This window comes from Rhinatrema bivittatum, chromosome 1 (genome assembly GCF_901001135.1).
Source record: "Rhinatrema bivittatum chromosome 1, aRhiBiv1.1, whole genome shotgun sequence".
Taxonomy (NCBI): Eukaryota; Metazoa; Chordata; class Amphibia; order Gymnophiona; family Rhinatrematidae; genus Rhinatrema; species Rhinatrema bivittatum.
The window spans coordinates 300,574,824-300,590,177 of record NC_042615.1 but is presented as its reverse complement, the minus strand read 5'-3'; the positions used below and the strand labels follow the sequence as shown (position 1 = coordinate 300,590,177).

Below are 15,354 nucleotides of genomic sequence, written 5' to 3'. Positions count from 1 at the left end.
GACTCAGGAATTTGGTGGAGGCTGAAACAAGAACGCCGAAGACTGGGACAGGATTCGGGAACTCAGAACCAGGGACAGGATCCCAGGAAATCTAATTCAGGCTCAGGAACTCAGGACCAGGGATGGGTCCCTGAAATTCAGGAACTCAGAACAAGACTTTAAAACCAAGGACCTTCCAGAGACTTGGACCAGCAGACGAGGACTCAGGACAGGTCGAAAACCTGCTACCAGGAGGGACGTGGAATGCAGGAATGAAGACTTGGACTCAGGATCCAGGAACCAACGAGAGTCCAGGAACATAGAGCAAGGAACGAGGACCAATGAAGACCTTGAAGGTGCTATCAAACCATTGCAAAGGCAACAAGGAACTGATGGAAGAGCCCTTTTATAGGGCTGGTAGGAGATGAGATCATCGGGAGGCACCGCAATATTTCCTAGGGAGACGGTCCCGGGCAGGAGCAGAGATGGAAGTCAGCAGCCCTCAGGCTGTGAAGACCAGGCCAGAACATCAGTGAGGCTGCAGTCAGCGGCGGGGCTCCCGGCCACGAAGAACAGGCGGCTCCCCTCCAGCTGCAGAGAGGAAGATGTAACAGCGACAGCATCGTCGTCAGGTGGTTGACTCAGCGCCAGAGTGGCAGAATGGCTTGGCAGCAACGGCCACATCTGGGAAGGTGAGTGAGTCGCTCGTGCGCCTGTCCCCCGGGCACAATTCACAACATCTGCAGCATAATTCGGGGAATTTTAAAAGGGGTGTGAATCCATGCCATTGCCAGTTTCACCAGTTCATCCACCAGTTCACCCATTTAACAGCTACGTCCTCCAAAACCCCCTTGTTTGATAGTTTGCATGCCCTCCAGTTACCCCAGACCCTTTAAACCCCTGAGAAATGGTTCTTTTTATTTTTTAACTTACACCTCCTCTTTGACAGAAGTAACCTTACGCAGCAGGAAATCTGGGCATGTGCCCAGGTGCATATATATTTATGCACACATCTCTTGGCCATGCTCCAAAAACACTGATGCCCTAACCAGCCCACGCCCCACCCCTATTTGAAAACTTTTGAGATGTGCTCGCAGTGGGCATTAATGCGCACATCTGGGCAGCTTTTAAAATTCGGTGGCCATACACAAACCTGACTTATGTGCATATCTCCTGAATTTGACACCTGCTGGGCTTTTATAATTCACCTTTAAATTTCAACTGCCATTTAGATGCCCGGTCTTCTAGTCTCGCAGTATCCTCCTGCAATTTATCACAATCTGCTTGTAATGTAACAACTCTGAATAATGTTCCAGAATGCCTTCTCTTAAAAGTCTCTTAATTTTGCCTATATATATATATTTAAACACGGGCCAAAATTATATAAAGCATATAATCTGATGTTCAAAATATAAAATGCTGCAACACACATCTGTGATGATCTACAGGATTAATAAAATCCTTTGTTTGATGAGTATTAGTGCAGATCAAGCAGGGACCACATCTATAGTGACCTCAAAGTATGTCTCTCCTTAATGTGTGTAATGCTGATGTTTCTACTGTAGGTAATACAGGCAAAATATGTTTCTTCGCATTCTTTGAACTGGTATATGCAATCCGAACCTTTTGATCCTTAACACAAGAATGAAGTTGCAATACAGATTGTTTCTTTATGATTTTAATGATTTGAAGCTTTACAGAAAAATAGCATGATACAAACATGAGCACTCCTTATGCAGAAAAAGAATTATAATTAGTAACAGAGGGACTCAAGAGAAGGGAGAGAGGGGTGGAGGTCCTGACCTGTGAGGGAGAGCTGCCCTGTATTTCCCCGGAGTATTATTTCACCTTGCTCCGTCGGGGCTCCGGTTCCTGATGAGCCCGGGGTGTTTAGTTTTGAAGCAATATTTTCAACATCTTAATGTTTCCTTCTATGGTGGCCAAGTGCGGATATTTCCTGACCTGGCCAAATGAATCCAAGAGCGATGTAAAGCCTTTTTGAGTATGTGACAAGATGCTTTGGATATTAGTGCCAATTTTCTTCTTCGATACCCTTTGTATGTGTGTCCTGAAGATAAATGTTAATACGTTTATTTTTTTCAGTCCAGACCAATTGTGAGACTTCTTGAAGGCCAAAAAGAATGCCCGCTTAACAGCCCAAGATAATTCCTAGGTTATAAATATGATGGGGTGTTATTAAAACCGCTTTTTCCTAAGTTTATAATTCTACCAATTGTAATGATCTCCTCTATATGTTTCTAGTTCTTCCTTAATCTGTCTAGTGTTTCCATTTTGGAGATAATTTTCTTGCTTGATCATGCAAATTATGTTTTTTTGATTTGATTATTTCTCCAATTTTGCTGTTCAAAGATTTTGTGCTTTGTAATATTTTTTAAAAATGCATAAAAAAAAAAGAATTAGTAGACAGCAATAAATTCCTATTCAAAAAGAAGGCAAGCTTGTATGCCTTTTTACCACATATATAGGCCGATACAGTAAAAATCATGGGAGAACGGGCACACAGGCCACTCTCCTGTGCGTGCGATTCAGAAAAAAAAATTATTCAAATTAGGGCCCGTGGTAAAAAGAGGCGCTAGGGACACTAGCGCGTCCCTAGCACCTCTTTTTTGACAGCCAATGCTCAATTATGCAGGCATCAGTTCTCAAACCCGCTGACAGCCACGGGTTCGGAAACCGGACGCCGGCAAACTTGAGCATCCGGTTTTCAAGCTGTGGGCCGATTACAATTTTTTAATTTTTTTTTTATTTTTAATTATTTTTTACTTTGGGACCTCTGACTTAATATCGCCATGATATTAAGTCGGAGGGTGTACAGAAAAGCAGTTTTTACTGCTTTTCTGTACACTTTCCCGGTGCCGGCAGAAATTAACGCCTACCTTTGGGTCGGCGCTAATTTCTGAAAGTAAAATGTGCGGCTTGGCTGCACATTTTACTTAATGAATCGTGCGGGAATAACTAATAGGGCCAGCAACATGCATTTGCATGTTGTTGGCGCTGTTAGTTTCGGGGGGGGGGGGGGGGGTTGGACGCGCGTTTTCGACGCGCTATTACCCCTTACTGAATAAGGGGTAAAGCTAGCGCGTCAAAAACACGCGTCCAAACGCGGGTTAACAGTGCGCTCCACCGCAGAATTTGTAAGATGTGTAGCATTTTAAGAAAACATGATCAATCAGACAAAACACGTCTGTTATTTTTAATGTGTTTCAAATTAAACTATTATGCATCACAGAATAGCACAATCATTAAATAAACCATAGCAATAAGGGAAATAATAAAATGGTCCTGTTCAAAAGTTTGCATACCCTTTGTTCTTAATATTGTACATTGCCCCCTTTTGCATTAATGACGGCTTGCAGTCTTTTGTGATAGTTGAGAATGAAGCCCTCTGTTTATCATGTGGTAAAGCTGCTCATTCCTCTTGGCAAAAAGCCTCCAGATCCTGTAAATTTTTGGTTGTCTAGCAGGAACTGCATGTTTGAGTTCTCCCCAAAGTGGCTCAGTGATGTTGATGTCAGGAGACTGTGATGACCACTCCAGAACCTTCACTTTCTTCTGCTCAAGCCTCTGAAGGGTCGACTTGGCCTTATGTTTCAGATCATTGTCATGGTCGAAATTCCAAGTACGACCCATGCAGGGTTTTCTGGCTGAATAATGCAAATTCTTCTCCAATATTTTCTGATAAGGTGCTGCATTCATCCTGCCATTAATTTTGACTAAATTCCCTGTGCCACTGTAGCTCACACTCCACCCCCGCCAAAAAAAAATAAAACAAAACAAAACCTAGCAGAGATCCATCTCCATGCTTCACAGGAGGGATGGTGTTCCTCTCTTCGTAGGCCTTATTAACTCCTCTCCAAACATAGCATTTATGGTTATGACCATAAAGTTCAATTTTGGTCTCATCAAATTATTTTGTTCCAGAAGTTTTGAGGCTTCTCTAGGTGCTGGTTGGTGTATTGTAAATGGGCTGTTTTGTAGCATTGGTGCAGCAATGCTTTTTTCTGGCAACTCTACCATGCAGCCCATTTTTTGTTCATTTTGTTCATTTTATTGTGCATGCTGAAACACCCACACCAATTTGTTTCTGAGAAGCCTGTATTTCAGTAGAAGTTGCTTGTGGGTTTTCTTGCATCCCGACACATTTTTCTGGCAGTTGTCTCTGAAATCTTTCTTGGTCTACTTGACCTTGGCGTAGGATTAACAGAACCCATAATTTTCCACTTCTTGATCAGAGTTTGAGCAGTACTGATTGGCATTTTCAAATCTTTGGATATCTTTTTATATCCTTTTCCTGATTTATAAACTTGAACTACTTTTGCTCGCAGATCCTTTGCTTTCCCCATGCTTCAGTAACCACCAAAGTCAGTGCAGCCCTGAATGAAATACACAAGGATCTCTCAAGAGCTAAGAAACTCATTGACTATTTATAAACAGACACTAATTACAATCAAACAAGGCACAGGTGTGGATACCAACCTTTCATTGCCTCTTCAACCTGTGTATATCAACCTGAGTGTATATTATCAGCCCAAACATTCAAGAGTATGCAAACTTTTGAACAGGCCCGTGTTATTTCCTTTATTGCTACAGTTTGTTTAATGATTGTGCTATTCTGTGATGCATAATAGTTTAATTTGAAACACAAAAATAACAGACATGTTTTGTCTGATCACAGGCTCACCTTATGATACCATCCCCAAGGATCTCATAATTACCAGGAAAAGGACCTTTACAGGTGTTGCCTCCAGTCTATGGAACGACTGGCCCCAATTTCCTTTACCTTCAGGAGAATGGTGAAAATCTGCTTGTCTGAGGTAGTCTTTGGCACTAACCAATCCTAAACCTAGAGCAACATCATACAGTCCTCTTACTGTTGGTTCGAGTTGGCTTCGCCGAAAAACCAATGCTCCCCTCTTCCATATGAACACTCCAACAAAGTCATTTTCCCCTGAGGAAAACTACCCCATCCTCTTGACTCTAAAAAACATAAAAATCTGAAAGGCATTTTCCTTCTTTCCCTGTGAAATATCCATGAAATCCCAGCACACTGTCGAGTCACCATATTCAAACATGTCTTATTGAATTTTGTGAATAATCTCTGTGCTGGAAATCTGATGTAAGTCACTTTGAACTCTTTCTCTTGGAAAACTGTGTCATAAATAAACATTGACTTCACTTGATTCTTATTGAATATGATAGCATAGCAGGTCTTTATCATTAAGCTTATTTAGTCTACCAAATTCCATTTCTGGTACAAAGCCATAGTTTCCAGTTGATCCCTGGTGTTCCCTTCACTTGTTTGTGACTAAGGACTCTCTGTGCTTGTCCCATGCTTTTGTGAATTCTGTTACTAATTTTGTTTCTACCACCTCTACTGGAAGACCATTCTATTCATCTACTACCCTTTCAGTGAATCTTACCCCCCTGGAGCCCGAAACTGTGACCTCTTGTCCTAGAGCATTCTTTCTTTTGATTTATCCTTTGAAGTATCTGAATGTCTCTATCATATCTACCCTGTCTCGCCTTTCCTCTAGATATACATATATATAGGTCCTTAAGTCTCCTATAGATCTTGGTACAGATACTGCACCCCTTTGGTAGCCTTTCTCTGGACTGCCTCCAGCTTATCTGAGGTACAGTCTTCAGAATTAGACATACTTTCTCACCAATGACTTATTAGGAAGCAATACCTGGCCGTCACCTTCTCAGACTGTTTCAGTATCTTGAGATTCTCAGACCCGATTGTGCCACATTAGTTTCTTATTCTCCATCATCAACCACTTCCTTAGATTTCTGCACCCCTAAATGTGTGTTTTTGCACTGAGTCTTAACTGCCAGGCACTTGATCACACTTTGAGTTTTTCTTAGATCACTTCTCATTCTATCTGCTCCCTCAAGAGTGTCCATTCTTTTGCAAATCTTAGTGCCATCTGCATAAAGGCAAGCTTTTCCTTCTTATCCCTCTGTAATTTCACTCACAAAGATTGAGCAGAAACAGCCCCAAGACAGGTCCCTGATGCTCTCATCACCTTCCTCTCGCTTCAGTGATGTTGCTTCCCCAAAGATAAGTATTTGATAGTCACAGCGCTCTGTCTCATAACTTTGCATATATTGTTAGGAGCGTCTCCAAATTCTAGTTGTCTGTTTCTGATCTGAGGCTTTCATATATCTTCTTCTGTTTCTTTCTCAATCCATCTACTATAACCCTAGACCTCTCTTCTTTCTTTCTAACATAGAAATTGGTGGCAGGTTAAAAACCGCAAGTCTATAAGGTCAGGCAGGTTCCGTACGTGCCTGGCCGTTGTAATATGGTGCCAGGTGCCTGGCAGGTCAGGTTTAGTGGGGGGAGGCGTTTGTGGCCCGTGGGTGCAGTCTGTAAGTTAGGGATTTGGTGGTTTAAATTTAAACCACTGGCTGCTGGGGATCTGATTGTCTGGGGGTAGCTGGGAGTGGGAGGAGCCGGGGTGGTCTCCCTGGCACGCTGCTGGGCAAGCCTCACTTGCCCGCTGCTGTGCCTGACACTGCATCCCTCCCGCCCGCCCCTATTGGTTGTTGTCATTATTCAGTGGGGGGGGTTGTCGCAGCTACAAAAGGATGAGGAGGGGTGGGTAGCCCGAGCCAAATGGGGGGTTAAGCCTTGGTTAAAAGTTGTCTGACTTGACGGGGGTCATGTCAGGGATTCCTAGCAGAACAACTGGGTGCAGTTGTTGCTGGTACGACTCCTTGCAGAACAGTGATGGGGGTCGACACGATTGGCTCCTTGCTGGGTGGTGGCGTGGGATGGGCTGCCAATGATGTCACTTCAAACAGGCTGCCCATCTTACTGGTCAGTGGCGGATGGACGGTGGTGGGGGAACTTTATGTTATGGTTACCTAGCTCGGGCTCCTGGGTGTTGGTAATAAAGCTGCGGCCTGTTGGATCCCCAATTTTGTTCTGTGTGTATTTATTCTGTTGTGAAGGGATGGGCACAGGCAGAAGCATTGGTCCTGGCTACCCATATTACAATCAAGTCTGCCAATTTTTCCTTCCTTACTGTAATACTGCAGAGACTATATGATCTTGTTCAGCAATCAAACCAACTGAATTGTAGTTACCAGTCTCCATTTCTGTTCCCAGTTTTTTGGGTTTCTTTTTTTTTTTGGAGAGGTACCACATGTGTCCATGTCCCCTGAAACCACTCCTGTCTCCTGCAAGTGACTGAGCAGAGCTGTCAGTGAAACTGCTAACCCCTATGATCCTTAGATATCCTTGGATGTATCTTCTCTGGTCCAATAGCATTGTCTGTGTGTGGTTTTGTTCCTACTTCAGCTCTACCCTTTTCTCAATGAATACCAGCATTGCTACCAAAGTCTGGTTCTAGCAAACTGAAATTCAGGTTCCATTGTGCATAAAAATAAGTTGGAACTACCAATATAATTTTTAATTAAATGGAAATGGCCTGTTTTAAAGAAGGTTATTACTTGACAGATGGCGAGACCCATCTGTCAGAGACATGGACAGCTGCAGATTCCAGCATCTGGCAGGTATGTGGTGTTCCCTCTGACACAGATGGGGACAGTGCTGGAGGCAAACAGGAGAAAACACAGAACATTGTAAGGCAAGGATGGCTGGGACTTCGATTGACAGCTAGCTGAGCGCTTCAAGCCCCACAGGAGTTTTTTTCTTTCAAAAAGGAAGTCTTATTGTACGTCTCTTGGTTGCATAACCATAATTTTTTTTTTTTTTAAAGTTAGGAACTCCTGTTTTCTTCTTAAAAGGAGCACTCGAAAATGAAGTGTCCCTTAAATTAAATAAACCATGGGTGGGGTGGCAATGCTGTGATATGCTGGTAAATAAACTATTGAGACTTTATTTCTTGATGAGTCCTGGTTTTTTAACTCCTGTCATAAGGCACTCTAGTCTTTGTAGTTTCCATGTTCCCATATAAAAGCAAGACTGCAGGTACCCAGAGTACATGGAGGTGGAAATGGAAACACTAATCTTCATTTTGAGAACGGGGTCGGGGGAGAATGAGGCAAATATGATAGTTCAGCCAACATATAATGAGGAGAAATTTGCACACACAAAACCAGATATTTATGTCATATGAGATAGAGTGTTCGTATTAGAAGTACAACTGCTCTGTGATGTAGAGTATAAATCAGAGCTCAATATCTGAAAGAAAAGCAGTTCTGCTGTAAATTCATGGTTGACTCCACTGATTGCTTTCATTTTATTGGCAGGCTGCGCTCACCTATCTGTTTTGGAAACTATTTAATGAGGTCTCAGTATAATCTTCATAGTTGAAATCTGCTCGCATTGTGAGTTGTGAGCTGGTAAATTGCTTCCTGGGAATGAGACACTGGTCAGATCTTTAACTCTTTGGATCCTGTACATACCGAATTCCCAGTAAGCAAGTATATTCAATATATCAAAAAAAAAATACTAAAGCATTTAATTTCATCAATCTCAGTACCATAAAACACACACAACACAGGTAAAGGGCAAACCTTGTCACTAAATATGAATTTTAACATTGTACAAAAGACAAACCCCACAATTTTCATCGATCAAAATTCATCACAAAAAACCTTTGTTAGTTATCCTTCATTTAAATTGATCAAGTCCCAGTGAATTAATTCCTCAAAAGGTCTCTATATAGATGATTTACAGCAAAAAAAGTTCTTTAGAAGAAAAACTCTGTCTTGGTGTCAGTAACAGGTAAAGGAATTTAAACTGCAGGCCTGCGTGTAGGTCTGAAAAATATATTCTTGCAGAGTTTCTTCTATATAATCTGGAAGAATACTTTCACGAAGGTCAACCAAAATATTCCCATATGTGTGGAGACAGGACATGACATATTTTGATTGAACTATATGAAAGCATTCTTCTGGATTATATAAGAGAAATGCTGCAAGTATCTACTTTCAGACTTATATGCAAGTCAGCAGTTTAAATTGTCTTGCCCTTGTTTTTGACATCAGGACTAAAAATGTATTCTTCTTTAGGGAAATCATTTATGTAGAGACCTTTTGATGAATTAGTCTGTTGGGACTTGATCGATTCAAATGAAGGATAACGTGAAGGTTTTGTCAAGTTTTGCTTTTTTTCGATGAATTGGGGTTGTAAAGTGTGGAGTGTTTTTTGCGTTATGTGCTGTGTAAAATTTGTCTTTAGTCCCATGTTAAAACGGATGATTTATGATGTTTATCTTTCACCTGCATTGTGTGTGTTTTATGATTGTAGATATTGATGAAATTGACATGTTGTATTTTTTGATATTTTGAATAAATTTGTAATTAGATATGGCTGTGGTCACTGCCTTTAGTACACATTGTTAGCTTCTGTGCTAGGATATAGAATTCCCTCCACTAGTCATAAAAGTGGCAGTGCATTTTGTGAACCTAAAATCCTGACTCCAGAGGCCATAATTGTTTAAATTCAGAGTTTGAGTAAAACCACTATATACTTTGCTTTAGCAGTGCTTAAAATGTCATGAAACAGCATTGCTTCTTTCCAGTTTTTTCACAGATTGAAGGTTTTAAAAAAATAAATATCCAGCAAATCATTTTTAATAAGCAGGATCTATAGAACTGATAACATTGGTTTAGCTTACTGTCGTATAAGACCTAATTTGAAATGCTTACATGGTTGTCATGCTGTAGTGTAATAGGGCGTTATTCACTTTAAGAGAATAATCCTATAAAGTTAGACAGTCTGTTAAAAAGAAATTGCTGTATGGCCACATATCAACCATGCGATTTGGTAAGAGAAAAGAGAGAAAGCATCAATCTTTCCATTAAAATGCACTGGGGAATAGAGAATTTTCAGGAAGGGAACCATGGAAAATGATAGTATTTATGATCAAAGAGAAAAGGCAAGTGACTGTGTTTTGCAAGACTCCTGTTTGCTCACCAAGGAGCCATAGTTGAAGCTAACTTGTAAAAGGAAATTTAAAAAAACCAAAACAATGTAAAATTAGCAATTCAAAGAACTCAAAGGTGTAAGCTGAATTTTAGGAGCCTTTGAAAACTATGACTTTTTTTTTTTTTTTTAGATATGACTGGTAACACTTAAAATTGATAAAGCTGACATAACCTAGGCTTCTTTCAGGGATAAATATTACTTATCTTCAGATCCCATTGAATGCTTCATTTTGTGCTCTTTTTATTTTTCATCAAGTGCCCATTACAAAGGAAATGAAAGATCAGAATTATCCAATTATTTGTGATGCTTTGGTGTGTATTTATTTAAACTGCATCAAATTATTGTTTTGTTCTGACGTGCAGGAGAAAGGGATCGAAGCCAAGTTTTCTCCACACCCCTGCCCTGGTTGGACTCTTGACTGGAAAAGTCTCCCTGCAGAAGTCAGCCCAGCTGAAGGTGGGTGTTTGGGCTTTTATTCTCCCAAAACGTATCTTTTCTTGTAGTACAAAATGTTTGGTTTTGTCTTTTATGTGCTATGTTCTGTTTCTATCCCTAACTTAAACAGAAGAATTGCCACAATTAACACCAGATCGCCCTCTCTCCATGGTAGTTGATGTGATGTTATGTTGCTAGGGCTGTGACCCCAGAGCAGGAGTGGGGCTAGATCCGAACAAGTCAGGAGCCGAGCATTTGCTGCCTGTACCGGCCACCTTCCCCCTCAGGTTGAGCCCTCAGGCACTGGTGGTTGGAAAGGCTTGGACAGCAGGAACATGAGGAGACCCACACCAGAGAACTTGAAGGTGTCCAGGAGAGCAGGACAGGACCAATTCGGGGACAATATTCACAAAAGTGTCCACTTAATAAAAAAAAAAAAAGACGAGGAAACACAAAATAACTAGGAACAGGTGAGAACACAAAGGCAAGGCAAAACAACAGACATGAACACTAAACAAAGCAGGAGCATAGAATACACAGGCCTGAAAGGGGGACACTCATAAGGCCTCATATTTTGGCCACAAGATTAGAGTCAGGCAAGGTACAAGAAGAAAGTACAAGAGAACAATGTAAAACAAAACAGACTAGGAACCCTAAGCTTTGGCACTGTGCATGGTGTTAGGCTGGTTTATAAGCGTGGCAGTACTGGAAGAACATGGCCGCTAGCTGGATTTCCAAGCCATAGAGCTGGAGGATTAGACAGCATGTACACATGGCCTGCTGTGGTTTCTTGCTGGCGGAAAGACAAGAACTGCCCACAGATCCTCACGGTTAAATAATTTACTTATATATCCTTATCATTACTTTAGGAACTCCCCATCAGCTTCTCTTTGACACGATTGCTTTTTCCCCATAGGTTATAATACTATTAGGAATTGGCTATATTTTTGCTGCTTATTGCTTTTTCTTGGAATAGGCAAATACAGTTCTACAGGAATGACAGACTGGGAAAGTAAACCCAGAAGGGCAAGAATTGTAAATGTCATTAAAATGTATCTAGATGCCCTTTGCTGCTTTGATTAAACTATAGTTTTGTTTTGTACTAGCAGAAAGTACCCAGCATTGCTTGGGTTGTCTGGGTGTGTGTACATGTGTGTATGTACCTGTGGGTGTGGGGGAGGGCCTTTACCGGTCTGTGTATGGGAGGTGCCTGTGTGTGTGTGTGTGTGCCTGAACTTGCTTGTGTGTGTGCTTTTGCCTGCCTCTGCATATGTCCCATGTATGAGTATATGTATGTGTGTGTCAACATATGCAAGCTTGTGTATGCTTCTGCGTGTTTGTGCGAGCTTGTGTGGATGCCTGCCTATCCCTGTGTGTTGGAGAATGAGAGGCAGGGTTTCACAACAGAGCATATTAGCAAACAGTATATGGCTTTGCTCAGGTTGTCTGCTCAATTACAGATTGTGTGTGTACACTCCTGTGGGTGCACATGGATGCTTCTGCCTGGGGGGGGGGCCTGTGTGTTTTTATCTGCATGTGTGTGTGCTTGGGGGGGAGCCTATATGTGTGGCTACTTGTGACTAGTGTGTGTCTGCCTGGTTGTGCCTGTGTCTCTGCAAGTGTGTGTGGGAGTGGGACCCTGTAGGGGCACCTCCCCTCAAGGTGAAAGGCCCAAGGTTGTGAAGGAACGGTTTTTCCTCCTCCCGAGGAATGAACCAGGAGGCGAGAAGAAGCAGCAAGGATTTCTCCCACTGAAGTAGTGAACCAGGTTCTCAGGAGTGGGGTGCATCTGAGAAGAGGCGGGCCCCCCGAGGATCCCTAGAAGTGCAGTAGGCCATGGAAACTGTGTTGAGAGGATGGAGGTGTGGAGTTCGGGAGGGAAGGTCAATGACTAGAGGATGAGCGACTAAATCATGTAAATGGGAAGCTGCATTGGGTCCTCTTTGGATATGAATTTTGATATGGGTATCCCTTAAACACAGCTGGGATGGAGACACGAGTGGAAGGGGATCTCCGAGTTAGACTGACTCCCACGGGGGGAGTAACTGTGTGGAAAAAAATATGGAGGTGGAGGGATATGATGATGTTCCCTAATGTTATTTGTGCTCCAAGATTCTGACTGTGGAAGCCCATGAACATCTTAATGTATTCAGTGAATTCTTACTGAGGCTGATATTATTATTATTTATTTATTTATTTATTTTTTTTATATATGCTGACATTCGATTGAGATATCACATCGGTTTACATTCATTCCGGTACTGTAGGTATTTCCCTATCCCTAGAGGGCTTATAATCTAAGTTTTTGTACCTGAGGCAATGTAGGGTAAAGTGACTTGCCCAAGTTCACAAGGAGCGACAGCAGGACTTGAACCCTGGTCTCTTGGTTCATAGTCCACTGCTCTAACCACTAGGCTACTCCTCCTCCCTTATGCTGTACGTTCTTTCTCTGAGTCAGTGGTGTGAGGTTGATAGTAAGTTCAGGGAGGCTACTTGTCCGCCTTAGAGCTCGTGGACCATGAGATGCAGCATTCCCAGCCCCAGCCCCTAGTCATCTCAGCAGAGCAGCCAGCAGTGTAAAAGTAACCGCATGGGAAGAGACATTTGGGGTCTATTGATTGACATTGCAGCCCCAGAAAGAGTTTTATGGAGTGCATGTGTTTTCCCCATGCCGACAAACTAAATCCGGTATACCCATAGGGCACAGGTTAGCAGGAGAAGCTGAGAAGTGTCTCAGTTTGAATGTGGATGTTCGCTCTGTGTGTCTGAAGGTACTGTTTCTGAAGATTATTTCAAACTCTGGGAAGCGTGGCTGATACAAGCACGTAAGTCATCCCCTTTCAGTAAAACGGCGCCAGAACACCGGCTGCCTGCGCACAGGGATGCCACAAACCATCACCACCAGGCTCCCTGAAATAACTAATAGTGATGAGAGAGACAGAAAGAAAGAAACAAAAGGTGAAAGAATCCATCTGGAACTGAGAGGGGAGGGGCGGTGTGTGATCCTCGATCGGGAAATCCGCCCCCTCTGACATCACTGAGGACTGTGACGGACGTTAAACTGCGCCAGAATACCAGGCGTTGCGTGCCGTGCGTCGCACGCCAACGGGGCACGACAAAGGGGCACTCCCCTTTGTGCACCCCTTCGTGCATCCCGTAGTGTTAGCCATTCCCCATGTTCTTTTATATCCCTTGTTAACAATCCCCATATTTAAATGTTTAATGTATTTGACAAAGGTAACGCATGAGTTCCTGCAAATTTTGTTTAAATGTAAATGAATGTGATATGTAAAATCGAACACTGGTATATAAAAATAAATAAATAAGTAAAATAATAAATAAATAAAAGATTTCCTTGGAACAGCCACCTTTTTTTGTGCTGGCTGCGATTGTAAAGCCAGACTGTGCTGGAGGCTCCATGAAGTAAAACTCTCCCCCTCCCTTCCATGGGAAAGCAGCCTGGTGCCCAACCAATATCCTTGAGAGCCAGGAAGTTACACATAATCTGTTTTTTTGTAATGAAGCTTTGAGCGTGAGCATCGTTCAGTAGGGTGCTTCTTGTTTTCTTTTTGGAATTTACAAAGTAATGGAGTAAATTGGCTTCTTTCTACTAGATACGTAGAATTTTTTAAAAATCCACTTGCCTGGGGTGAAACTGCTGACAAGATGGCTTCAGGAGCAGGAAGCGTGGTAGTCTACAGCTCCCACCAGCTCCGGGAGGCAGTAGGCATCTTTGGCTCTAGTTGGGGCTGTGGAAGAGGCAGAATCCTCATCCTTATTCGGACCAAGATGAGGTAGCAGGCCCAGGAAGAGGAGGAAGCATCTGTGACCCCCATCAAGCCCTGTGAAGCAGCAGTGAAATCGTAGGAAGGGAAGAAAGGTTCGGGGTCAGGGAGGGAAGAGCATGAGAGGACTGAGGGGAAGAAAACCATGAGAGGGCTGCGGTGAGAGTGGGGGGAGAGAGAGGAAATCGAAAAAGCTGGGGAGAAGAGATATGGGAGGAGGGGGAGAAAGGTGAGAGGGCTGCACAGAGTACACATACCAGGAAAGAAAGAAATGCACTCACCATATACACTTATTTTACCTTTCCCCTCTCAAAAAAATGCATTGAGAGTACTTGATGAGTACATTTTTTCCCTGGTGAGTAATTTCTGGAGACGTTTTCGAATCCTTGTATGTATGCATGCCCCAACAAGTTGTCTACTGATAACATTATCAAAGCATATGGACAGGATCTTCTTAGATACATATTTGTTCTGAAAATATATGCAATACCACCTTTAATAAATTGCTGTTAGAAGTTTTTTGTCAAGCATACTGTAGGAACCAAGAAGCCTAAGGAAGGATTCAGTATTGTAAAGGCCAGTGCTCAACAGTGAAGGATCTGTTTTCAAAATAATATTGCCTTATACATAAAGTAATTGAATCCCTTTTGGAAATAGAGCTTTGGACATTTAAAACAGAGTAAAAATGCTGAGGCTAATCCTTCGTATCTCTCTCTCTCATCAGCCCCTGAATATCCTTTCTGGATAAAACCAGCTAAATGGTCCTAAAACTTCACTTGTAGATGAACCAGAAGAAAAATGTTTATACCTGTGGCCTTAATAAAACCCTGCAATATCTTTTAATGATATTTAAAACCATTCTTGACGGGAATGTTGAGTGATAATCAGGTAGGGCTCAAGCATGAATTAAGTGTTCTGTAAAGAAGCATTTTGTTTCTGTCAGCACATTTGCAGCTCAAACATTTCATTAATGCCACTGTTGACAAACTCATCCTTGCTTTTCTCTTGAAATCTTTGTCTTGCATCCATAGCATCTTAAAATATAAATGGTAGCAAATAATAAGAAGAACTGGCTGTTCTTAAGTTCAGTAACTTACAGTGGCCATTTACTTTGTGCATCAGATAAATGTCACTGATTAGGTTTTAGGAATGCAACCGTTGTCATAAATGAACTAGACACGTTCCTTGTCGTTTAGCAGGCAGAATATGTGCTCAAGTTGATCCTTA

The 15,354-nt window shown here is 42.2% G+C and overlaps 1 protein-coding gene across 2 annotated transcripts in view; it reads left to right on the top strand.

Annotated features, from left to right (window-relative positions):
• GSTCD (glutathione S-transferase C-terminal domain containing) overlaps nucleotides 1-15,354 on the top strand; it is a 390,707-nt gene that overhangs the window by 152,894 nt on the left and 222,459 nt on the right. For both annotated transcript variants that reach the window (XR_003855814.1, XM_029596910.1), the window contains exon 5: nucleotides 10,270-10,363. Coding sequence is in view for 1 of the 2 variants with exons in the window: in XM_029596910.1 (XP_029452770.1) it covers nucleotides 10,270-10,363 (94 nt within the window). In the remaining variant the exon portion in view is untranslated. The remainder of the gene's footprint in view (nucleotides 1-10,269; nucleotides 10,364-15,354) is intronic.